The sequence below is a fragment of the Vanessa atalanta genome, chromosome 22, assembly GCF_905147765.1.
Source record: "Vanessa atalanta chromosome 22, ilVanAtal1.2, whole genome shotgun sequence".
NCBI classification, from domain to species: domain Eukaryota; kingdom Metazoa; phylum Arthropoda; class Insecta; order Lepidoptera; family Nymphalidae; genus Vanessa; species Vanessa atalanta.
Window position 1 is genome coordinate 1,908,431 of NC_061892.1, and position 26,895 is coordinate 1,935,325.

General features: G+C 33.6%; 3 protein-coding genes across 5 annotated transcripts in view; 1 reads left to right on the forward strand and 2 right to left on the reverse strand.

Annotated features, from left to right (window-relative positions):
- The window catches only part of LOC125072548, a 201,507-nt gene that overhangs the window by 103,135 nt on the left and 71,477 nt on the right, over window positions 1–26,895 (forward strand). The window lies entirely within an intron of this gene.
- On the reverse strand, window positions 1,701–15,495 carry LOC125072550 (phenoloxidase-activating enzyme-like). The gene is made up of 8 exons (XM_047683168.1): window positions 15,334–15,495; window positions 7,556–7,716; window positions 7,134–7,291; window positions 6,058–6,209; window positions 3,998–4,166; window positions 3,332–3,537; window positions 2,242–2,393; window positions 1,701–2,010 (listed from the first exon to the last, which is right to left on the reverse strand). The coding sequence occupies exons 1-8, from the start codon at window positions 15,398–15,400 to the stop codon at window positions 1,753–1,755; spliced, it is 1,323 nt and encodes a 440-aa protein (XP_047539124.1). The 5' UTR covers window positions 15,401–15,495; the 3' UTR covers window positions 1,701–1,752.
- On the reverse strand, window positions 17,201–26,325 carry LOC125072551 (phenoloxidase-activating enzyme-like). The gene is made up of 8 exons (XM_047683169.1): window positions 26,202–26,325; window positions 21,343–21,503; window positions 20,930–21,087; window positions 20,551–20,699; window positions 19,973–20,141; window positions 19,243–19,448; window positions 18,178–18,329; window positions 17,201–17,511 (listed from the first exon to the last, which is right to left on the reverse strand). Exons 1-8 carry the CDS (start codon window positions 26,266–26,268, stop codon window positions 17,251–17,253), a joined length of 1,323 nt encoding a protein of 440 aa, XP_047539125.1. The 5' UTR covers window positions 26,269–26,325; the 3' UTR covers window positions 17,201–17,250.

The following is a 26,895-nucleotide window of genomic DNA, read 5'->3' on the forward strand; positions in this document are numbered from 1 at the left end:
ATCAGCAACATTTGTAGGTATGTCAAAGCTTAGGAGCATCAAAATGGAGACGATTTCACTCATAAAGAGAAAAATTTACTGTATGTTATTTTTGTACCATTAAAAGGCTAAATAAATACTTATTTGAAGAATTATTTGTTAATCGCTCAAGAAATATGAGATATTTTCGAAGAGTTTATTTGAATGCGGAAGTAACTGTATGTATGTCTGTATATCTGTTGCTCTTTCAAGGTCAATAACTAGTATAATATAACAGTGGCACGGACAGCACGTCTGTAGTGGAATTATAATACGTAAAAAGGAAAGGATAATTTTAAATGAAATGTTACGGTTTTGATAGTAGGTCATGTTCATAAGAATCACTTGAAAAATATGATGATGAGTCGGTAGATTATTGTTTGCAGTGCTATTCTGAAAGAACTCACTTCGTGGTTTTTTTTTCAATGTCTTACGGTATCCTCCAACTGTTCTAATTGTTATATAACTCATATCAGTCTATGATATACCATGAACGTTTCCTAAAATAAGTTTCGAATTAGTTCTCACAGAAATACCAGTTATATGTACGTCATTATGTGAAAAGCGTTTATAAAACTATGGATTTGTTAACAATATCCTTATTCGATAAAACGCGATAACGTTTTTCATTTTACTGAACACTTCCTGGGATAATAGAAATCTATAGACGTCATGACAAACTCCGCGTTAAAGTATAAATGGGATAATTGGATTGTAAATTTAGTCAGCTCGTTGTTTTTACCGTCATAAAAGCGGTCACGCTTGGCAACCACGATTTGAATCTTTGCATCGTAAATGTACGCTAGGTTTGATTAGGCTAGCGAAGCTTAGGTCTGGTGTGTGAACAAACGAAAAATAAGTGTCGAAAGTTACTATCACAGCGACTACACGGTCAAATCAAAATATACTTTATTCATGTAGTTACTTAGAAACATTTTTGAATAAAAGCTATTACCGTTTCCGAAAGTATATTCAGCCGAGAAGAACCGGCAAGCAAAACAGGAGTTTATCTTTTCCACCATTTTAATTACAGAGTATATCAATAAAGTATAATATATTATTGTATTGGTATATGGCTTATTTACTGATAATTATATGAATATAGCATAAAATAATAATACATAGAGAGAAAGTAGAAAGTTTATAAAGTTTTGAGGTAAATAAGTTGGATCTTATCTATTATTCCGGTAATGTGGATTGGGGCTCCGTCGTGGAGAGTTTTCATGTGGATTTTCTTGGACAAGCAATGCTTAATTTGTAAACACAAATGATTACTTGTCTTTATTAATTTATCTTCAAATGTCACTCATCGATAGAACGATGGCGCCTAGCAGGGCCCTCTGGATTGCGGTAAATATTTTAGATCATAAGATTAGCGTAACTGTATATTTAAAATCCATGTCTGTTAAAAATTAGTGATTGTATATAAAGAAAAATAAATAATAATAATAAAAAAAAAATAATAAATAAATGATAATTATTAATATATACCAATAAAAGAAATGAAGAAAAAAAAAACAGTCAGTGTGGGCCCTGTCTTTCACCTGTAAACTACCACACCTAGTTAAAACTAAAAAGTGATAAAAGACACGGGCAACTGTAAGCCCGTGGATGTAGTGTAAATAAAAAAAGAACGATGGCTTTATAGTGTATGAATGGGAGACATAGAAAAACACTTCAACTATAAACATATCAAATTTTAATTACTATAATTATGTTGTACTATGCTATTAATTAAGGCTTCATTTGACTTCGTATCCAGGGTAGGTACTCGTAAACTTTGGTATAGACCCCGGGAACATTCTCCATACCACACGGCGTAGGACCGAAACTCACAATCCCAACGACCTGGTATATCCTCCCCGTGTCAAACATCAGGGGCCCTCCCGAGTCGCCCTTGCACGAGTCCTTGCCCTCAACACCACCGGCACAGATTTGGCCATTCCATAATTTCACTTTACGTCCCGTAACTTCGTAAGATGGTTGACAATCCTGTTAATAAATTTAGTTAATATTATTGAAATTATCACCGATTCTGATGATCGACCGATTTTGATGATTTTTTTTGTGTTTATTTGAGTGGATCCCCGGTGGTCCTGGTTAGACTCATCAGATCAGACAATAAAGATAATTTTTAATAAATAAAGATACCAAGAAAATGTTAATAAAATGTTTCTTTATTTCATTTAAACGAAACTTAAGTATTGATCAAATGTACCTTACCTTTAAAGGTATGTATGGAAGTTCTACGTGGAGTTTAACGTTGCTGAAACTCTTCATATCGCTGATAGCGCCCCATCCAGCGACGAATAACATCTGAGGTGATGTAGCCTGCATAATATCGCTGATTGGTAGACATATAGGCCGGATGAAATCTAGATGAGATTAATACATACTGTTTATACTTGGAATAAATGTACGTGGTCAACACTCTTAGGACTATGAAGTTTTAGAAACCGCATTGAAGGTATGCGATGTCATTTTCATTCGTGTAAATTACTCTAGCAAAAAAATCTAGAAAATAATGATATATTATAAAAAAAAAAAACATATTTAAAGTACTGATAATCTTGGATAAAGCTAAATTGTTTTGGTGTGAAGAATTAGCTCAATTCAATGTATGAGGTACCATCCCGGCTTCGAAAGGGTAGAATAAGTGTATAAATAAGACATTTACATCTGAATGGGTTTGTGCGACGCACTTCATGATTTTTCCGATTCTTAAACATTTATAGTTAAATTTCAGACAATGTATTCGAAATCTTTATGCATACACCTTACTCATCCTCACGAATCACTTTATCTATTTGTTATTTTTGGTCGATCGCTTTCACCCGAACATACGCGTGTTGGCTTTGTTTTATAATATGTAGCGTTATAAAATTATCTAACATTTCATAAAGTAAGCTAAAGCTAGCTTGACTTTTGAAGTATCCACATTTGTCAATATCTTTAATTATAAATCCAAATTACTTTCAATTATATTAATATCGTCACACCCTTTTCCATATCCCATTTATTTAGTGTCAGCCGCATGCCTGACCGTCGAATACTCATTCCTTAAAAGTCAGCAACGCCTGCGAGCCAACAACAAACCGTGTTACAGATAACCATGGGATGCGGTAGTCACTTTACATCAGAAGAGCCTCCTGCTCGCTTGCAACGCCAACATACAGGTGTTAAAGGTGCTTACATATATTTTGGATGTTCCAAGAAAATAATCATACTCAACTGTTACGAAACCCATCGGTTGGGATTGGGTTATCTGTCCGAACAATAATTCTGTTTAATGAAGTGGATTCAACATTCTTACCAGTATACGGAGCTGCATCTTTTAACCTAAGTAATGCAATGTCGTGTCGTCTAAGCGCTGATTCGGGATTGTAATCTTTGTGCGGTATGACTTTTTCAATTGGAATTATCATTAGTGGTTCATTACAGTCTAGTCCGCCGCCTTCAACTTCAACGCAGTCCGTACCGTCGCTAGCAGTGTCGTATTCACCGAGACGAACGTTTACACTGAGAAAGAAGTTAGAGATACGTTAATAAATAAATAGTTTTTCAATTATATTCGTATTTCAAAACGATGTTTTGAACTGGAATAAATCGCGACGTAAAGAAAAGCGTTTTGTTCAGGCGACTTCGCTTTCTCTTTCTCTCCATCTCTTTCTATTTTGTTCGGTTTCAAATTATACTATTTAAAATTATTTTTCGTTATTGTTTTTTCACGCGGAATTTTAAGAACAGTTTTATTTATTTACATTGAATTATTCTTAAAAGTTCTAATATAATGTCCCAGGACAGTAGTGTTGACTTTTTGTAGTGTTTTTCATAAACATTCATTCAATATTAATTAGAACTTTAGTCTATAGTAGTTAGAGATAATAATTATAGAATATTTTAATAACTAACTGGAACAAAGTAAAAACTGCAAGAGTATTCGACTCATCACTGATACAAGATAAATAAATCTACTTACGGTGTACCAACTCTCAACACTGGTCCAGCAACACAGTGACCAGCCGTCAAAACATATTTGCTACTAATTAAAGCTCCTCCGCAGAGCAATTTGATCTTATTATCTTTAATGCCGCGGTATTCCAGGATCGTCAACCAGGGATATTGGTCTATTGCTGTCTCATTTCCACCTGGAAATTAGTATTAACTTTGCAAATCAAATACAGTGTAAAAATAAACAATATCATTATATATTTATGCACCTATTTATATCGATAAATGGCATATCGATATAAAGTTTGAGACACGCGGATACTTCAAAATGAATCAGTTAAATAGTATCTATCCGAGCGTCGTCGAAATATTAACGAAAATAGGACTAATGCTCAAATATACTATGATGGGTATTAACCTCATGGTATATCACTATTACATCATTAACTTGAGAACATTTTAACGTATAAATAAAATTATTGTTCAACTTTTTCACACCATCCTTTATATTATCTATTATTTTTTGATAAAGTAATTTTAAACAAAAGACGTGGCCGTATTACGCTAAGAATGACGCCAAAAAGTCTCAAGGTTCAACCGTGACTCAACGGTGAAAGGTTTGTGAGAAAAAAATACCGGTTAGACTTTTTTCCTTTTTTTATATATACACGGAGCAGACTCTCCACTCCACCTGATGTTAAGTGGTAGTGGAGTCCAAACGCGAAGATGGACTGCACCGTTAACGAGAATGAACTGGCCATGTCGCGCCGGCCCGCATGATATCTCTTTACGTCTCGTTTGAAGGAAACCAGGTTATAAGAGGAGGGGAATGTGTGGGCTAGTAGAGGATTCCATTTCTTGGAGTTGCCGAATTCCTTAAATAATAGAATAATAAAAAAAGTACATATATATGTGTGAGTTATGGGGTGGATTTAATATTTTTGACATGTTTAATGTCCTAACTGGCCGTTTTTTACTAAATTAATGCTTAATAATAAAATCAAGCGGACTTTTAGTTTCAGAGTTATTAAATTATGACACTTTAAAATCTCTATCGTTTCCACACATTACCGCCTTAATTTGCTTCAAACCTCAAATTGTATACTTTGTGGATATTGTTATTTTAATCAGCATTGTAAAGCAATGGATTGCAATTCTAGTTCGCGTGGAAAAGCACGCGTCGAGCTCGTAATTATAAAAAAAAAAATCACTGAGAAATAAACGTTCATTGTATCTTGAGTTCATTGTTGATACTCGTATAATTAAATAATTTATAATAACCAGACGTCACGTGTAAATCTTTAAGGAAATATGTTTGATTATTACATTTAAAAAACATTAAAAGAAGCAGCCTACCAGATATACATTGATACATGTCTCATGCTCTAAAAATAAGCTAAGCGCTCCCAAGCACATTGAAATATTAAAGGTGACAGGGTTTTGTGCAAGCTGTCTAAGTAGGTCTCACTACCGCCAAACAGCAACTTAGTATTGTTTTGTGGACATAACATCTGAACCTTCTAAGGCTGGAGGCGCATTAGCTCATGTAAGGAATGGTTTATATTTCTTACGGCGCCAATGTCTATTGGCGTTGGTGATCATTTACCATCAACTGACCTCTTTGCCCTACCTACCTACCTGTACATCAACAAAAGGTCCGTCTGCTTTACAACATGTGTTACAATATTGAAGTTACATTAATATTATCATTCAAATCAAGGTAAAGCTCTATGGGGTCTTATGAGTTGTTTATGTTTATTGGAAAGCATACGTGTCAATGAATATGTCAGTCACTTTAGTCCGTAATATTGGCATTGTTAATTTGTTTCTCTTGCAATGGTTTTTATGTCTGTATCTATAGAAATAACTGAGTTATCTGATGACAGAACAAAATATCGATGACTGAAAGTGGTTGAAGACTTCATTTTAATCAAAAAACGATTCGTTTTACTTATATGAGTCTTGTAATTTTCACGTTTCTAAATGTATATATGTGATGTAAAAGTTATGATTCTGGCTGGTGGTTCAGAGATATTCAGTTCTCCAATATGTGTTTGACTGGTCTCGCTATATATCATTTTTATTTACCAAAAATTCTGTTCCCGGTCGAGCTGTCGAGACCACAGCATTCAGTGCGAGGGTCGGGAGGTGCTGCAGAGGGCTTGCAATTTTTTTGTGGGCTCGTTATTATGTTGATTTCGGGTCCGCAACACACGCTGAACTTATCTGGACCTTCGCACCTGTTAATGCACGAGTTAATTATTAAAGTTATAGTAGCTAGCATGGCTAAAACCATAGACCCAAGGGTCCATGGATCAATTTATGAAATAAAAACATATTGGTTTATATTCTGCCACAAAATCCTCACTTAGTGTGGTGCTTGGGAGTGCTTCAGAAATCATTGCCGTTGTCTTACACCTCAACTCATTCCTGAGCTCGTGTTATTTTTCCTATCTCATTGGATTAAATGTAGGTTAACATATTATAGTCAAACTTGAGCACTTGAATATGTATCGTAAACAAAGGTAGCAGTGGCCGAAATCAGTCAAAGGGCATCAAATAGTTGAAATAGTAGTGCTTTTTATTTTTATATGTATGTGTTATGATTCAAATCTTTGCATTTTATTATGAACTGCTACTATGGATAATGATTTTTTTTATTTGTAATTAGGTGGATTGGCAAATAGGGCACCTGATGGTAAGTTGTCATCATAACTTGTAACCAGTTGCGCTGTAAGAAATGTTTACCATTGCTAACATCACAAATGCGCTAACAAATTCCGAAACTAAGAAGATATGTTCACTTTAAACCAAAAATGTGTCCATTTCACGAGTCGAACTCTAACGGAATAAAATATTCGCGCCTCATTGGTCGATATACGCGACTATAAGCGATAATAATCCGGCATGTAAAAAAATTTCTAAGACATTATTTTCACTGAAGGTCACGCTCATTCTTCAACGAGCGCACAAGAGAAATTTCTGTGCGAGTTCGTTTTGTGGAATGTGCTTCAAGTACTACTGTTTGACTGTAGAATATGAGATGAGGGGATGACGCCCACCAAGTCAACTGTGCAAAAAGCGATTAAGTGATTTACTTAATCAAGTAATACTTTACAAATAAAGTTCATGTGTATTGATTTGCATGCATTTTCGTTTTATACCTAGAGTTTTTTATGAATGTCAATTTTTCCGTTGAGAGTGGCGGGTTTATAAAGTTTTTCAATGTTGGGCACGATTGCAAACTGATACACGTTCCAATTTTTGCATCTGGAGTGAAGCATGTACGATCAACCTCTTCCACGATAGTCTCACAGCATATCTGAAATAAATAAAATGAAAGCCATTGCTATGTCTAATTTAACCAAGTAGGTACAAGTAGTAGGTACCAATAATGTCACTAATAAGTCTGGAGAATTTCCAAAATCCCTTCCTTAATGGGGCCTTAATCTACTCTATAAAACGAATCTACTCACCAAATTTCATGGCCCTAACTTAGTTTACCCTCGGTGATGATGGATCAGTCAGTCAGGACATGTTATTTTATACATATAGATAATAAGTTTATAATTAGGAATTCCTTTACCTTTGGCAAATTTTGTTCACTGAACCCACAGTGGGATTCCCTTAACAGTTTTAGGTCCTCAATGGTCCTATCTGGTTTCTGTATTAACGCCATCAGCGATGGGCATTCGAGTATTGCTATGCACTTCCCGTTTCGGCCTGTCGGCGTCGTGCATTGTGACTCTGTAAATAATTATTGTTTTTGTAGTTTATTATTTTCAAATGAGAATATATTTTTATTTCTCTCTCCCCAGATTTTTTCGTTCGTGTCTTTTTGAGATACTTTTTAATGCTGTAGTCAAATTTTATTTGGCTTTTGTATTACTTTATTTAATTTATATAAATAAAACTATTTGTATCTGCGACTTTACTCAAGCGAAGTGTATAAAACTTTATCTATAGCACACAAACGGTCAACTCCAATTTCATCCCTTCCAGTGGTGAGTTAAAAAAAGGAGCCTATCCTACCTCTGGACTAACTATCTCCGCAACAAATTTAATCTGAATCAGTTCAGCGATTTAATCGTGAAGACTTCGTAACATCAGAGTTACTTTCGAGTTTATAATATTAGTATAGATTAATTCTAATAAGAATACTATAAATATAAAAGCGAGTATGTATATTTGTTACGCTTTCACGTTTTACCTACATAACAGATAGTAATGAAATGTTTCCTATACCATAATATACATATTACCATAATATATATGATTATTATCAAAAAACTAATTTTATTTGTGCAATTATCTCAATAAGTCTTTGTAATATTGGTGTAAATTTCGTTAATTAGACTTGTGTAGCATAAGTACTCCGAATCACTCAAGACACTTTAATCGTGATGTCACAGGGCCTAATTGAGTGTAAAGTTATTTTAGCTATAAGCTCTTATAGATCTGTTCATTTACGATGACGCGTGCCCTCTGAGTTAAATTATTGTGTATAAAGTCAAACATTTCATTAAATGTAGAGGCTTGCTTGCAATTGTTTATTGACTGTCATAAATCTATAATTGGTTCGGAAATAAACACTTTTTTTTCCTATGATATAGGTTGGCGGACAAGCAAATGGCCATCTGATCACATAATTACCCAAAGACAATGGCGCTGTAAGAAATATTCCTTACATCGCCACCGCGCCATCAACGTTGAAAACTAAAATGTTATGTCCCTTGTGTCTGTAGTTACAAAAAAAAAACCACCTCGGACCTAAGAAGTAACGGCGAATGATACTCAGCGGATTTTTTTAAATCTCATATTTAATAAATATATAATTTTATTATCATTACAATTATAAAATTGTTTTTTTTTTTAGATTTATTTTGATAAATGTATATAAAAATGTATATAAAAATTTGTATAATTTTTTTGTTTTAATTTTCACATGAACCATGTCACGCACACCAAGACATTTTGTAAGCAGGTGCGTCACATGAGTGACGCACCTAATGCACGCCAATAAAGTCTAACGTTGTCTTCGTTAGTGAATAGATCTATAACGGTGTAAGGCATATTTAATATCAGTGCTAATATCTTCTAAGCGACTGCTTAGTGCACGTTTGCATCGCTATAAATAATATAAAGAACCACAACCAATTTTCCTCACGATTCTTTCCAACTGCGTCGGTCACGAAATTCAAACAAAAAGCTATGATAAAATACTAGGTATCGAAGTCGACTGTGGTATATAACGTTCGATCTACCCACAAAACTAATCTCAATGCTTAATAATACATGTATAGTTTATATTATTTCTATTGCGTTCGTAGCACTGGGTTTTTTATTGCTGATAAATCATTGTTTAGACGTATGTTTGATACGCGATATCTTTTTGCTTTGCATGGGTGCTATGTGTTTTTACTTTTATTAAACTTGCATTGTAATTATGTACGGGTCGAATCTTGTAACTCAATTTAGATGTAGATATTTAACCGATTTGTATACACGATCATTTTGGATGACAATTCATAGTAAATTGTGTGATGTCATTCTAAATCGTGCGTGGCGGAATATCCAAAATGGCGGATAATTTGTTTTTATTGATTCCTATAATATGAGTGTCATATGAAAGGGCTTGCTGAGAATAAGTCAAAAAATTAATTGATGTCACTGTAAATCAATATGGCGGAGTAAGTTTTTAGTGCTTGCCTATAATATGGGTATCGAATGAAAGGAATTATTGAGAATACGAATGCGAGTTTATTAGTAAAAAGTGGTAAAACTTTTTTAAAACAAGCTCTTATTGAAATTAGGTTTTATATCGAATAAATTGTGTCAAATGTGAAATTACGTTTTAAATTAACAGTACAGTAAAACTTTTAGGTTTAGTGTAAAAGTTTAGTTTTTTTCTTTTTTGCATGTAAAGAAACGCTTGTTTTTAAAAAGGTTTTTTACTTTTAATTTATTTTTTTACTAATAATTAGTTAATAAGAAATGACGTCTGATTTAATAGATTTCCGCCTTTGAAGATGTCGTAATCGTTGTACAGTCACACAGAACAGAATGTTAAGGATATCTAAAATTGAATTTGAATATATTTTAATTATTAATGCAAATAAAATGGCGTTTTTGTCAAGTTCCTCTCTTAATTGGACGGTTCGAAGTTTATTTCATTATTCTGATACACATTTACGCTGCGCTGTTGTGATGGACACGTGACCGAATGACATCCGACATGTGCATGTTTCCTCAGTGTTTTCGGACCGCAGAGCATGTATTCAATGTTGCTTGCCTCGTTTTCCACTGGGCCTCTCTATCTCTCGATCCACTCTGGATTTCAATTAGAATTACTCTAGACGATGGATACGAAGAATATCTAAATTACTTACGTATTGTCACCGTGAAAGTGTTAATGAATGAAGTTCAGGGGCCATTTTATCTTCTATAGTTTTATCTTCCATATAATTTCGAACTATTTTAGTTGAAAGCAAAATATTTCTTATCGTATTAAAGGTAAGTAATGGAGATTATACTGGAAAGAACCAGAGAGCTCTGTAGTTAAGTTTTTGCGCTAATATATTTTTATATATACTTGTGTTAATTAAGTACAAGTACATAGGTATATTTACGGTGGTTACTGCTGAATTGCTTCGGTGAATATATTTTAACTAATTTAGAGAGTTTGTAAAACGTGAAGGTTCTTATTATTCCTCGTGAACCAAATCGCCGATGAAAGATATTATATATTTTTTTCTCAAATAAACTTGTTCATGTCAATTTTTAGGGTTCCGTAGCCAAATGTCAAAAAACGGAAACCTTATAGATTCGTCATGTCTGTCTGTCTGAACATCCGTATGTACTTCATTTCACTTCCAAAGTTTCAATAACAGTTTCGTCGACATACAAAACGTCATCATTACCCAAATTCATAATGAATATCATAGATTTTATTATTCAAGCTCTCGACCAATGAAATCGCGTCGATTCGTTGTCAAATGTTGTTTGTTTTGTTTTTAAACCTGTCAATCACAGGCTACATATGTAAAAGCCAGTAGTTACGTCACATAAGACGTATTCGTTATCATTTTTCTAATTTAGTTTTGGCAGTTAAAGTCATTATTGTAAAGGGTTTTTAAGAAATATGTATTACAAATCATCAAAATCGGCTTAGCTATTAGATATAATCACATAGTTTACAACTTTTTAATTAGTATCACTTGATAAGCATTTGTTAGTTGATGACTTTTAATTTGAGAGCCGAGATGGCCCAGTGGTTAGAACGCGTGCATCTTAACTGATGATTTCGGGTTTAAGCCCAGGCAGGCACCACTGAATTTTCATGTGCTTAATTTGTGTTTATAATTCATTTTGTGCTCGGCGGTGAAGGAAAACATCGTGAGGAAACCGGCATGTGTCTAATTTCAACGAAATTCTGCCACATGTGTATTCCGCCAATCCGCATTGGAGCAGCGTGGTGGAATATGCTCCAAACCTTCTTCTCAAAGGGATAGGAGGCCTTTAGCCCAGCAGTGGGAAAATTTACAGGCTGCTAATGCTAATAACTTTTAATTATTTCAATTGTCGTTAGTTATAAGTATCATTATGATTACGTAATCAGTTTTTTCAATGTTTGAAATAGACTTAAGTGAAATGTACGTATATTTAACCAATTGGCGTGGCTTCGCTCGCGTTCCAGGCGTTGTTTTCAGGTAAAAAAACGTAAAATGTATATGTCAATGCCCTTCCTTGGAGTTAAGGCTTGCTTCCTGCTTGTTTGTATTTATTTCTAAGTCTGTTACAACACCATAACGAATTATATTACAACATAATTGTAATTAGGAATGAGCCATTCAGACGAGGTATCCCGATCTATGTCTTGTTAGCAGAAGGAATCCCTTTTATGTAGTAGTAGTAGTATATAGAATATCTATTAGTGGTGGTTTTAATTGGTGGCAGGGTCGTTTGGGTAGGTACCACGCACACATCAGTTATTCTACCGCCAAACAGCAATAGTCAGTATTGTTGTGTTCCGGTTTGAAGGGTGAGTGAGCCAGTGTAACCACAGGCACAAGGGACATAACATCTTAGCTCCCAAGGTTGCTGGAGCATTGGTGATGTAAGGAATGGTTTATATTTCTTACAGTGCCATTATCTATGGGCGGCGGTGACCACTTACCATCGCGTGGCCCATTGGCCTGTCCGCCAACCTATTACATAAGAAAAGGATACACTTTTTTACTACATATTCTTATTTATTATGTGGATACAGTATAAATGTTAGGTGGAATTTGAATCGCGAAGTTCTAATTCTCTCCCGGCTCCAAAAAGTGCTTCAAACTACTAACTCCAGTATGTACCTACTATATGAATTATCTTAAAAGATTAGTAACACTCCAAAGTATACAACAATATGAACTAAAGTTAAGTATAAGAAATGACAGTTTCAACTCACGTTCTGTATTTAATATTGACAGAAATTAATTAATATTTCTTATCGTCTTGACGTACCATTCGGACCTCGTGATCCCTATAACTATTTTAGTACGCATTGGGTTTTTTAGTAGTTCGGTATAGAAGATAGGTGGATTTTCCTAAGTAAATTAAACATGGTTTATCGATTCAGCAATGTTGCCTAACGCTGTGTTTACACAAAGTAAATTAGATAACTATTCTAATTTTTTTCTTGACTTTGATTAAAAAAATATCGGTACTTAAAGTTGTCAACAAATAAGATGTCGAATTATTATTGGTGACAATTATAACAGCGGCAACGTTAACCGTTCAAAAATAGCTCGATAGAGTACTTTTAAGTCGATAACTATTTTTTAAAAACGTGATTTAACAGTGCAATAAAGTATTAAAACTGTTCGATTATACTACGATTTGATGTTTTATACGTCGTATCTCATAATAATAGCCTGTATATAATGATCTCTCGTTTCTTTTTGTATACACCTCCGCAGTTTGGATATCATACATTTGAACTAATTACTGAATTATATTAAATGGTCACGGTTTACAAACAGACGTCCTGATGACCTTATCGTGCTAATTATATGTTGTTAACATTTTAAAATCAATAATTAAATGCGAATAAATTCTATTAACATAATTAATAGTGAAATAAAATCACAAAAAACAAAAAAAAAACAAATTTGATCATTTAACACGGCAGAGGTCTTGCGCAAGGCGGTTGTATAGGTATCACTCAAAATAATTAAAATAGTATGTCCAAAAAAATATACTATAGATTGAGCTGTATCTGGAGATTGATTGAGCTTGAGTAAATGAAAAGAAAAAAAATATAAAAGCAAATCTAGGGATAGGCTATCACAATACTGATTTGTTGATCGTCTATCAAAAAAAAGAATATATATATCAAGAACTGCTCATATACAAGTGCAATTTTTATTCGATCTCAAAATATTTTTGTAATTTAATCTCATGATTCGAGGATACAGTAATATGACAGTATATGACAGAGTTCAAGTGCAGGACCAACGATTTATGCTATTTCCGAGGTTCATGCATCTAGCGGCCAGCTTAATCAGGCAATCATTTAACAGCTTAGCATTTTTACTTGGCATAGTAAAAGGTTTAATTAAACTCCTTGACTGTGATATACACTGCAACCCTTCATACACCGGGTCGCTAATGAGAATTTCTCAACTGTATCGGAGTATGCCTCCAAGACTTCGAACTAGGTGCAGCTATACAGCTTATAAGTTTATCATTCAGAATCAAAATATATAATACTTTATACAAGTAGGCATGATCCTACTCGTGTGAAGAGTGTTGAATTTTCACTAAACAGAATTAAATTAAATAACTAAACTAACGAATTAATCGCTAATAGTAACGTTACGGGCTTTATAAGCTTTTTTATTCCTTTAAATAACCCCAAGTATTACTGAAATATTATATTTATATACTACACTATTAAAATAAAATTAATTCTATCAATCGTGACTCGTGAGCCTTAGCAGACGTATAAGTCTTTAACAGATGTTCATTTAGATAAAACGTGGTTATTTATATACTTATATATATTATATGATAATGAAAACATATATAATTTTGTGCATCTTTCTCGTAGAAGGGAGATAATAATGTTTAAAAGGAAAGCGAGTTTAAGCTCTAGTTTCTGAAACGGCGATTAAAGTCGGATTAACTACTCCGATCGGTGATTCCTTGATGGCTGACCTTAGCTACCGATGAGTGTGTAATTTTAATTAAATTTTGATTATCAGCGTAGAAACGAGTCCTACTAAATAAGTTTATAGATTTTGTTCATCTGAATCAATGCTGATATATTTTAATTATTTTTTTATTCAGGATGGTGGACTAACAAATTGTCACAATGGCAAGTGCTAACCACCGGCCATGACGCGGTAATAGTAATAAATATTACCTTCCTTATACCGTCAAAGCGCCACCAACCTCGAAAACTGTGATGTTATGTCCTTTGTGTCGGCTCACTGAACACTTCTACCAAAAAAATAGCAATACCGACAAATGCTGCTTGGCGGCAGAAATCTATACTAAATATTCGGTATACGTCATTATAATAATGTAGATTTAATTTTTATAAATCCATATATCATAATTTTAACACCAATTTTTGTTGGAAATTCTAATATTAATAAAAAACTAAACAAATAAATAACATTAAGTTTGTTGGAAATAAATAAGATGATCATAAAAATGCTTTTTTTAATTAAATTATAAAACAATTATTAACATAAGAATGTTAATAATTGTTTTTCAAATAACATAAGAATGTTAATAATTGTTTTTTTCTTATCGCATGAATCGTGACAATTTTCAACAATAAGTCAAGTTGGTTTTTATATTAATTGATGACTGCACTCATATCACGTGTTTATTAAGACTTTTTTTTTATTTTTTATTTAGACGTATTGCCTTTAAAAATATTTTTTTCGATTTTAAATATAGAACCAGACGATAAGCTGTTATAATTTGCACGGAAATATTTTTATTAAATACCAGTTTTTAGTATGAACGACGTTAGATTTCGACTGTTGAATGATTTGTTTGTTTTCCTTAAGTTTATGTGTCGAGATCTTCAAAGTCATACATAAATGCATATCATGTTTTATTAGGTAACTTATTTTTTTTTTATTTATCAATTATCGTAATTAATTCGGTGTAGTGGCGTTTTACTAGTTTAAGTCTTGATAAATACTATTACACTGGACTTACAACTTGATAAATAAACATTTATCAAGACACCGCTAAACATAAACATCTCAGAGTCATCGTGATATGTCACGTATGATAATAGTAAGATGTTCACTCTTAATCGTTAAAAAATGGCACTTAAAACAAAACTTTTCAACTTACGTCCTTGTACGCGGCACACATGTAAAAAAACTACAAACGAAACTATCGATAGAGGCGTCATCTTCATATAAAACTATAACGACATGACCGAACGAACGAACGACGCGACTCGCCTTCGCGAACGTTCAATATGTACTGGCCAGTGGTTCCTGTGACTTGTCGAGATTCGGTTACGTTGCTTTGTTCGCTACGAGCGGGTAACTAGTATGTATTTTGTTTTGTTTTATCTGCTAGCGTATGTTTTATGCAATTCAACGATATCTCAGTCGAGTCTTGATGTGTTTTGTTTTTTGTTTTTTTTTGTTGTTTTAGACATTTTTGGTTTCTTATCGTTCATGCTGATGCATTTGTGTCATCTTAATTCCTCGTTACTATTTTAAATAACAAAAAGGGTTCCGTCGCCGACTTTAATAATGAACTTTGTACGTACGCGGATGTTTTCAAGTTACTCGACCCGTCTTTATTATATTGTGCTGCTTTCGCTGGGCTAATTGACTAACACATATTGGTAGCATTTTTAATTGGTGAATTTCTTTAAAATAATGATAATTTCAGATATCATAATGTTTCAATACATTTGATTAATTTCCTATCTTGTATATAAAATGAATGTTAGTAATGTTTCTGACGCTAGAATTCGATGTCTTTTAACCGATTCTCTAGAAAGTTGACACACATATGAATATTATCTCTTATTATTTTTTCACGGTGAAAATGTTATACGGTTCGATAGATCGGATTAAATTCCTTTATTCAATATAGAAGCTTTCCATTCATTTTTTTTTCATTGTCAAGTTAAACACTACCACCCGGTTCGGAAAGTCGGAGGAGTACCGACGAAAGAAACTCAGCGAGTTTTTTTTTGTAAATTTGTGATTGTTTACGTATATGTATTCAATATCACTAGGAAGTATCCAAGAGATAATCGTTTTATTCCCAAGGTGTGTTATTAACCATGAACTTACTAATTCTTTAATAACCTTTTGCACCCAAGCGTTCTTTCGCAGTATTTTTTTTATTTTTTATTCGCCAACTCTGGTATTTTGAACACATTCTGGGATCCTGTTGTAAAACCGTATACATTGCCTCACAAAAGAGGGGTAATACGTTTCTGTTTGTTCCTTGTAACATTTTCTAACAAAATCATTACTATATTTCCGTACATACATAAACTATATAATAAATATTTGTTTGATTGCATTGACTAAAACTAAATTCAAATTTACTTTATTGGAAGTAGCCTTAGAGGAAGACCTCTCGAATCTTCGTTTTACAAGAATAAATTAAATCTAAACTTGGCACAGGTAGTAAACCACGAAAAAATTAGTAGTTACTACTTTCTGGATATTAATTGTTACGTATGTAAAAATTTTTTCAATCAATTTTATCCTTCGAGTTAAAAACAAACTTGCTATCGTGTTTATATCACGCTATGTTCATCCTTCAGACAGCTAGTTGTAAATATACGAATATCGTATATATCGATCGATTGGAAATATAAAATACATATAAATATTGGACAACATCACTGTATGATCCCAATGTAAGTAGCTAAAGCACTTGTAATGGGAAATCAGAAGTAACGACGGTACCAAAAACACCCAAGACAACATAGAAAACTAATGAACTTTTTCTACATCGACTCGGCCGCGAATAGTATCATGGACTTCGGGAGTGGCGTACCCATGAAAACCGATGTAGACACTACTCGACCGTGGTCGTTTGTACATCGGAAGAATATATGTGTTGGTGGTTGCTACACAGATGGGCTGTACAAGGTAAAAAGTTCGAAGATCTTTCACGTTTTAGTTTTGCAGTAAAGTGGATGTGTGACACAAAAAAGACTTCAATTATAAACATAGAAAAATTTAATGACTTATATTTTAATTATAATAATTATAGGTACTATTCTATTATTCAAGGTTTCATTTCACTCCGTATCCAGGGTAGGTAGTCGTAAACTTTGGTATAGACCCCGGGAACATTCTCCGTGCCACAGGGTGTGGGGCCGAAACTCACAACTCCAACGATATGGTATATTCTTCTGTTGTTGTGAGTCATAAGGGGTCCTCCCGAGTCCCCTTTACAAGAATCTTTGCCCTTAACCCCACCGGCACATATTTGCTTGTGCCATAACTTCAATTTGTGACCTTGAACTTCATAAGCTTGCTGACATTCCTGTTAATAGATGATTTATTAAAAAAAACTGTTATTAATGTGTTGTCTCAATAATTCTACTTATCACATAAAAAAAAAATTCAATCTATATATATAATATCTATTTGAAATATCATATCTCATTATAAATACTTGCATACAATAGATAATTATGAATATATGTTTTTTTGTTTTTAAATGAAGTTATTATTTCTCCCTTCAAAAATTTGATACTTTTTATACAATTTTATAAAATTCAGTGATAGATTTATATATGTAAAGCAAAGTTTTGACTGACTGTTCTGGCAGAATCTTGAATATTCTAAGGAAGCTTTCGTTTTAAAATTGTGAACTTTGGGTGTTGATAAGTAATTCATTAAATTTTTGATTTTATTCAATAGACACTTATGTATTTGTGGGTTAATACTCTGGTACCAATGTTTGCGAAATAAAATGGTATTTATTATTTTTTGTGGTCGTGAAAGAAAACATCGTGAGTCGAACCTTATGTGTCGAGTGAAAATATTGTATCCCAATCTATCAAACCGCTTTAAGGCAGCGTTGTGGAATGAGCTCCAAATCTTTTTCTGAAAAGGAGAGGAGGCTTTTGCCCAGCCGTGGAACATTTACGTTTTTGGGATAAGACCATTGCATCATTTAATTTATTTTAGTATTAACTCAATTTACCTTTAAAGGTTTGTAAGGTAAAAATACGTGGAGTTTCACATTGCTGTAACTCTTGATTTCGCTGACCGCACCCCATCCAGCGACTTCGAGAATTTGCGTGTCTGTTGTCTGCGTGATGTCGTCGTATGGTAGACATATAGGTCGGATGAAGTCTAGATAATATTAGTGCAATATATATGAGTAGAGCAGAGCTTAAATGATATGCGAGTATATTAATTCAAGGTAATATCAATTTCCTATTAAAAAGAAAGGATTCTCTGCTGCATTCGCAAATCCGTAGGGGATGATAGTGACGATTTAAACTCTAAGCGCTTCTTAACAATTCAGAAAACTAGCTACTGTGTCAAAACGACGAGTGCCTTCCTTATTTTTTTTTAGTATTATTGTCAGGCCAAATTAAACAATTGGCTTCATGCCACGCCCATTGGTCGCGTTGTGTGCAATTAGCACGTACCGACTAATGGTCATTTAGATTAAAGTTGGATTTAATAAGACCATGCATTATTGTATCTGGATGAATTTTAACTAACGGTTACTAGAACATCGACAAGTAAATGCATAGTTATGCAATTACAATATAAAGATTTTTAGATAAATTGTCAGATGATATGATGTTGTACTGTTAGCAGATCCGCGTTCGACGTAATTCCACGTGCGTCGTCGCATAATGGTAAATATCCTAACTCAAGAATAAGCCTATAGGAATACAAATAATAACTAGTAGTTCTGACATTTTAGTAGAATTTCTATTAAATTTCCAAATTTATTATTATTTTCAATGTCCATTTCTATGTCTAGATAGGTACTGTCTAGATATTGTCAATAGTGAGAAAGTGTAGAAAAAAAAGTAGCCAGCAGTTGGCCATTAAGTACACCCACAAAAGTAAAGTAGTAGTACTAACAAACATCATAATGTTTGGTCAGTGTCAAGCTTAGCTGTACACACGCGCTCATTAAGACACTAAAATTGGCTCTGTGTTTTAATTGTTTTATAGTGCGACACTATATTTATATATTGAATATTAGATTATTATATTAAACGCTGTGCTAGTAAAGTGTGCTTACCAGTATATGGAGCTTCACGTTTTAATCTAAGTAAAGCTATATCATTTCTTTTAAGCTGCGATCCAGGATTGTAATCTCTGTGCGGTATGACTTTTTCAATCGGCAGTATGACTGGTGGATCGGTACAATCAACGTCACTGTAATTAGGTTGTATACAGTCTTGTCCTTCGGATGAAGTGTCGTATTCACCGAGACGAACGTTTATTCTAAAAAAAACTACAGATATAATATAAATGATGAGTTCTATTGAGTATCCGTATTAGTGTTGTAGTGATCTCAAAATTTTCTAAAGAAATCCTTATTTATTATGATTGTTTTTGCCAAGCTCTGGAAGATGAAATAAAAATAAAACGGAAGGGGGGTTTTTAGATTTGCAATCTTCGCTATTTGTGACGTTTCGATGGATTCTTAATGAAATTATAGACAAATTCTTATTGAGAATAAGTTCTAGAATGTCTGGACAACGATAGGTATTCGCCATTCGTTTCCCTTAACGGCACTGTCTAATTTTCAGCAGCGTGCTCAGAAATGCTGCCAATTTTAATGACATTAATTATAACTATTATTTACTAACGATAAAAAAAATATACTTTCAACAATTAAAAAAATAAATGCATTCTAAAAACACGTCGATGTCAACTCATGAACGTCACATAGATTGGGTCGTACAGTGACGGAATTAGTGTCGATTTAATTAAATGGAAAATATATAAATTGCTATAATACTTACAGTTTACCAATTCGCAATACTGGTCCGACGACACAATGTCCAGCCGTCAAAACATATTTGCTACTAATCAGAGCTCCTCCGCAAAGCAATTTGATCTTATTATCTTTAACGCCGCGGTATTCGAGGATCGTCAACCAGGGATGTTGGTCTATTGCTGTTGCATTACCACCTGGAGATAACAAATTACTAAATATGAAAATATTATAATGTAGAAAGATTTATCAGACCTATTTATATTTATGAGGTCTTCAACCTTGGAAATTTGGAACAGTATGACCAGAACCACCTTTTTGCCGTGAACACTAGCAATCATTTCTGAACTACTGATATCAACGGTTAGTGATTTTCACACACTTAGCGTTACTAAGCTAAAGCCTAAAATTATCCAAAACTTACCTTGAAACTTGGGCTTGTTTAGACTTAGGCAGAGAATAAACTTTTAATATCGCCTATAATAGGAAAAAAGTCGATTTGCCGAAATTTTATTTTTCGATGATATCTGGGTAGAATCTATCGAAACAGCTCCTCATTGCTTTTCAGCAGTGTTCAAATGACCTGTAAATATGTATTAAGTTTACCTAGAATTCGGTTGTCGGTGTATGTCTCGAGTCCACAACATTCCGTACGTGGGTCGGGAGGAGCTATCGAGGGCCCGCATTCAGATCGTTTTATCGTTGTTTTGATTTGAGATCCACAACATACGCTGTACTGGTCCGGACCTTCACACCTATGAAATAATATTTAAAAATTATCGTCGCTTTAAAAATTAAGCCTTTAAAATAAGCTATTGTTTAGGTGTCGTAGATAAAAAATAACAAAAAAAAAGTCATATTTACAATTCTAATATTTTCGTTATTTGTAAATGCAACGTCTCAATTGGCTGAGTAGAAATGAGCGTTTTGTTTAAAATGTTCGTATGTGTAATATAAGCAAAGAGTCTAGGAATTATTACATTACTTAGAGTTTTGTACGAAAGCCAAATCTTCTTTCGAGATTGGTGGTCTTAATAAGTTCTTCAACGGCGGGCACGAGTACAAACTGATACACGTTCCAATGTTCGCATCTGGTGTAAAGCATCTACGATCTGTCTCATCCTCAACTATTTCACAGCATACCTGAAATAATTAATCATTACATAGTATAAAACAAAGTCGCTTACCGCTGTCTGTCCCTGTATATGCTTAGATCTTTAAAATTACACAACGGATTTTGATGCGGATAGTTTGATTCAAGAGGAAGGTTTATATGTAAGGATAGCCCACACCAACCATATAAATAATAGCTTATTTTCGAAGCGATTTTAAGCAATACAGCATTATTTCTTATCCTATTAAGTACCTTAAGTTAAATAGTATCTGAGTGTTTGTTACCTTTGGTATATGTTGTTTATAGAATCCGCAGTGAGAATCTTTTAAAAGTTTCACGTCCTCCTTTTCCATGTCTCTTTTGTTTAATATCGCCAGCAGCGCTGGGCATTCGAATATTGATATGCACTGCCCTTTAACCCCAGTCGGCGAGACACATTGCGATTCTGTAATTTTAGAAATTTTTAATTGCTATTATGATATCAGTATATTCGTACATATGTGTTACTTTGTATTTAAGCATTTCGTGCAGATTGATATTTCCTAGTTACAAATATTTACATGCCGAGATGGCCCAGTGGTTAGAACGCGTGCATCTTAACCGATGATTTCGGGTTCAAACCCAGACAGGCACCACTGAATTTTCATGTGCTTAATTTGTGTTTATAATTAATCTCGTGCTCGGCGGCGAAGGAAAACATCGTGAGGAAACCTGCATGTGTCCAATTTCAACGAAATTCTGCCACATGTGTATTCCGCCAATCCGATTTTGGAGCAGCGTGGTGGAATATGCTCCAAAACCTTCTCCTCAAAGGGAGAGGAGGCCTTTAGCCCAGCAGTGGGAAAATTTACAGGTTGCTAATGCTAATGCTTTTGACGACCTCCGTGGTCGAGTAGTGTGTACACCGGTTTTCATGGGTACGCCACTCTGAGGTCCCGGGTTCGTTTCCCGGCCGAGTCGATGTAGAAAAAGTTCGTTAGTTTTCTATGTTGTCTTGGGTCTGGGTGTCTGTGGTACCGTCGTTACTTCTGATTTCCATAACACAAGTGCTTTAGCTACTTACATTGGGATCAGAGTAATGTATGTGATGTTGTCCAATATTTATATATTTATTTATTAAATGCTAAAAATATTTACATAGTTTCCTTATGTGTTTGAGTTTGTGTTACCACATTCCCACTGTATCACGCTAAATTCATCCAATTATTTTATTCCACCGTTCGACCTTTGATATATTTAATTTGATTTCGCTTCTCAGTTTGTGTGTGTTGGGATTTTTTTTGATAAATAATTCATGATTTATATTTAATATTACTTATATTTAGTATACATTCATTTAGTTTTTGCATTAAAATAAACGAAAATACGTACATACATACGACATAGACGAAAAGTATTGTCTTTAAAAACGTACTGTACGGAATTTTTTGATGAATTATTAAAATTGTCTAGGGTTTTTTTTTTCATATTTATAAAAAGTACCTCGCTGCCGGGCTATCCGTTCTGTGGTCACCATAGCCTATGGACCAGGCCAGTAAATAATTTAAAAAAAAAACTTTATTTTTCCGCGATCATGTCGTTCATTGAACACGACATTATTTAAAAAAATACCAAAACTTGATTTGTAATCATGCGCGTATTCTTTCTATATATTCCAGGCTTATCTCAGTTTTGAATGCTAACTTGTATCAATATTTTTTCTTGATTTATTTTTGAAGTTTGGGTTTTTCTCACTGCCGATAATTTATTTTGTTGAAATGAAAGTTGAATCATTTAAGTCTCCATTTTATTTATTGCAGTTACGTTGGGAATTAGCTTTATGTGGTTCGTTTTAATAAATGAGTAAATAATTTACTCAAGCCGCAATGGCTCAGTTTACGGTTACAAGGTGTAAATCTTAACCGATGATTCTGAATTCAAACTCGGTGCAAGCACCACTAAATGTATGTGTGTATGTGCTTAATTTGTATTTGCAATTAATATCGTAAAAAACGCATTGTCAGGAAACCTGCACGTGGTGGATGAGAATCTGCAACATGTATCCACTAACCCACGCTGCACAAGCTCCAAACCTTTTCCTCAAAAGCTTTTCATTAAAACATATTATTTCCTTATATATCAGTAACTAGTGACCTTTCTCGGATTTAGTTGAAAAAGAAAATGATATCATATCAATTTTATTAATACCCTAAAGTATTTACAAATTAATAGTTCCGGAGATTGTCCCCTACAAACCAACACACAAATTTAACCTCTTTATAATTTTACATCATAATATATGGATGTGACATCGACCAATATATGTCTGTTTATCGAACTATATATCTCTTACTTTTGACCTAGAAAATGTACAACAAATAACAGAAGCAGAAGATAAAGATTGTCAGCAAGGATGAACAGAAAAAAAAATCGTTATAAATAACCGCGATAACTATCAAGTGTCGCCCTATTCTCTTCTTAGCTTGAATATTTATACATGTAATAAAATTGGAGTGTCTGCTTGTAATATTAAAATAACCCATTATTACTAAATGCATATGTATGTATACACGACGGTACATATTCCAAAATAACATTTTTACAATTTCTCTCAGTCTGTCTCTCTGTCTGTTTGTTCCGGCTAATCTCTGGAACGGCTGAACCGATTTCGACGGGAATTTCACTGGCAAATAGCGGATGTAATAAGGAGTAACTTAGGCTACTTTTATTTTAGAATTATATATAGAATAAAAATAAAATCACGCTACAATATCCATGTAACTTAAATTCAAACAACGCGCACGAAGTCGCGGGCACAGCTAGTTTGTAATAAAGTTTGATAGATAAATAAAGAGCTTATTGAATTATTGTAAAGTATCAAGTAGGTTTGCTTAACGCTGCCTTAATTAATATTGTTTAAAATAGTCACTCACAAAGGTAAATTAATCTATTTTATTTATGTATGTGGTCGCACATCAACCTTTACTACCCTTGATGAAAAATTAGGATTTATTTGAAACTCACGGGAGATTTTTATAAATAATGCGTCACTTTTCAGTGGGTAGCGTCCAAAGAGTTTAAAAATTGTAAAAAATTATAATTGCGTGCAAATACTCGAGCTTGTTAGATATTGATAGTATAGATGTCTAAAGTGTCTCTAATAACAATTTACGCTAATTGGTTATTGTATATGGTGGTGGTAGAAAATGCGGTACGGACGGGTAAGAAGTTGTTTGGTATCTTGAGGTAAGTAATTAAAAGAAATTAAACTCGAAGATTTATAAAGAATACTTGTTTAATGCTATGGGTTTCTCCGTCTGTGGGGGGGGGGGGGGCGAGTTATGTAAATTTGCCTAAAAATATCTACCCTGTCAAGTCTACCCTGTTATCACAAATTTCTAATTCGTCAAATATTCCGTGACTACTGAAAACAAAATCTTTATATATATGCATAAAAAATCAGTAGGAGATCCTGACGTTTTGGCTAAAATTGTCTTACCAAAAAAGGAAACCTCCGAATTATATATATATTTTTAATTTGATATAGGTAGGTGGACGGTAAGTGGACCTGATGGTAAGTGGCTACCACCGCCTATAGACAATGGCGCTGTGAGAAATACTAACCATTCCATACTGTTTGGCGGGACAATATCTGACGAGCCAGTTGTTTTAGCCAAACAGGCTTGCACAAATTATTTTGTGCGATCTGTATAGTTCATTGACTTTTTGTTGAAAACTTGTAAAAAGTTTTAAAGCTCCTTATTAGGGTTTTATCACATCGGCATTTACAGCGATAGGTCTTTATAGATCACTTAAGTTACGTTAGAATTTATTTTATTTTTTCTGGAATACCTGAGCAAGAATGAAGTTTTATACCAACACGTTACAAGTGTGAACTGCTGATCTGAGAGCGTTTATCGTCTCCATTGCATTTAGTTCCGAATGCAGTAATACAGTGCGTTATATCGAACTCGGAAACCAGTTACTCAAAATTATCCTTTAGATGAACGATATTTTCCTGCTATATCGAAGAATGTCCTTGCGATCTTGTGACTAAACAAAACATTGATTCGAAATTTCATTCTTGTGAACTTAATTTAAATTTATGATTTACATTAATATTTATATGTATAAGGAAATTTAGACGTGCGCCACGTTTGTCTGATATCAACAACTTATATAACCGTATTGATTAATAACTAGTCGAATACCTACTTATTGAGATAACAGAAAGTAGAAACACTGTAAGTTTGGTCTTTTAATCATAAATAGAACTATGAACACCGATTTTAATGTCTCTAAATGAAAAATTGAGGAACCATATTCTGTACAAACTTTCATCCCAAATTTGATCCCATCAAGAAACCATTTCATAAAAGAGGACTTTAACAACAGACTTTTATTCATAAAAGCAAGACTAATATCGATTTCCACATTGGAAACATTGAAAGGGACAAATTACGAGTCTTATTTACGTCCCCATTTTAACTCCTTGAGTAGCGAATTTTCAAAAATTTTAATGTTTAATTAAATTAAATTATAAACTTCCTTACAAGTTTTCATTCTAAGTTTCTCTTGGGTGATGAATCTTTAATAATTTTTGACACCTATGTCATTATTGTAAGTCTAAACACTAATTTCCATATTTCTAAAATTAGTAATGACGAATTTCCATTAACTCTTATAGGAGATGAATTTTGAAAAAGCCTCCCTGAATGCTCACCTACGTCCCATAGGAATTCCTTTTAAAATGTTATTAATTATTCATAGAAAATGTGGTAGTTAAAATCTGTCGATTGGATAAAGATGATGCTTTTAGTTTAATTTAATATGCTGGTGTGTTAAATTTAACTTAGCTCACTAAATAAAATTAAACATGGGTAAATACTGATTTTGTATGTTACAACACCTTACTTAGTGCGCTTCGACACGAATTATTCTTTAAATGTCAAATTTCTGTCTTTTAAAATGCGCGTTGAAATTCAATCGGACATGTCATTTGCCTTATATATAATATGTATATATATACATTATTATGGCATGTGTCAAGTCTTAGTGCCAGTCTTGCAACGCATAATAAACATATAAACGATGTCCAACCGAAACGTAACATCACATAAAAACAACCAAAATTGATCTGCCTTCAAACAGGATTTCAACTTACGTCCTTGTACGCGGCACACATATAAAACAACTATAGCCAAAACTATCGATAGAGGCGTCATCTTCATATAAAACTATAACGTCATGACCGAACGAACGACGCGACTCGCCTTCGCGAACGTTCAATATGTACTGGCCTGTGATTCCTGACTTGACGTTACGTTGCTTTGTTCGCCTTAATCGGGTAACTTATATTTTGTTTTGTTTTATCTGCTAGCTTGGGCGTATGTCTTATGCAATACATACCTGACTGTCCCCGTGTTTTGGTGTTTCTTCTTTACACGACTTTACAAAAAAGAAGGTGAATGTTTTCAGGGCTCGTCTGTATGTATGTATGTAATTTGGATTTGTATTGGGTATCGTTAGAATTGCTATAAATTGATACCTTCATTCGTTCAAGGAGTCTAAGGTAAATTACTTTCAAGAAGAAGAAATATAGTTTTCATTTTGAATGACTTCTCTGATTCTCATATGTGCGGTTTTTTGTAGAAACTATCCGTCCGTTGGTTATGATTCATTTACAGCCGTAATAATTATTAATAATTGAAATGATAAATGTGGGATTTTACAGCAGATACGTAGTCATTTTTAAAATGTAAGCTGAACGTAGTTAGTTAACTCATTTAAGCTAACTAACTTATGCCAAGTTGCTATTATAGCTTCCAAGTCTATATTTGTATTATATATATATCAGG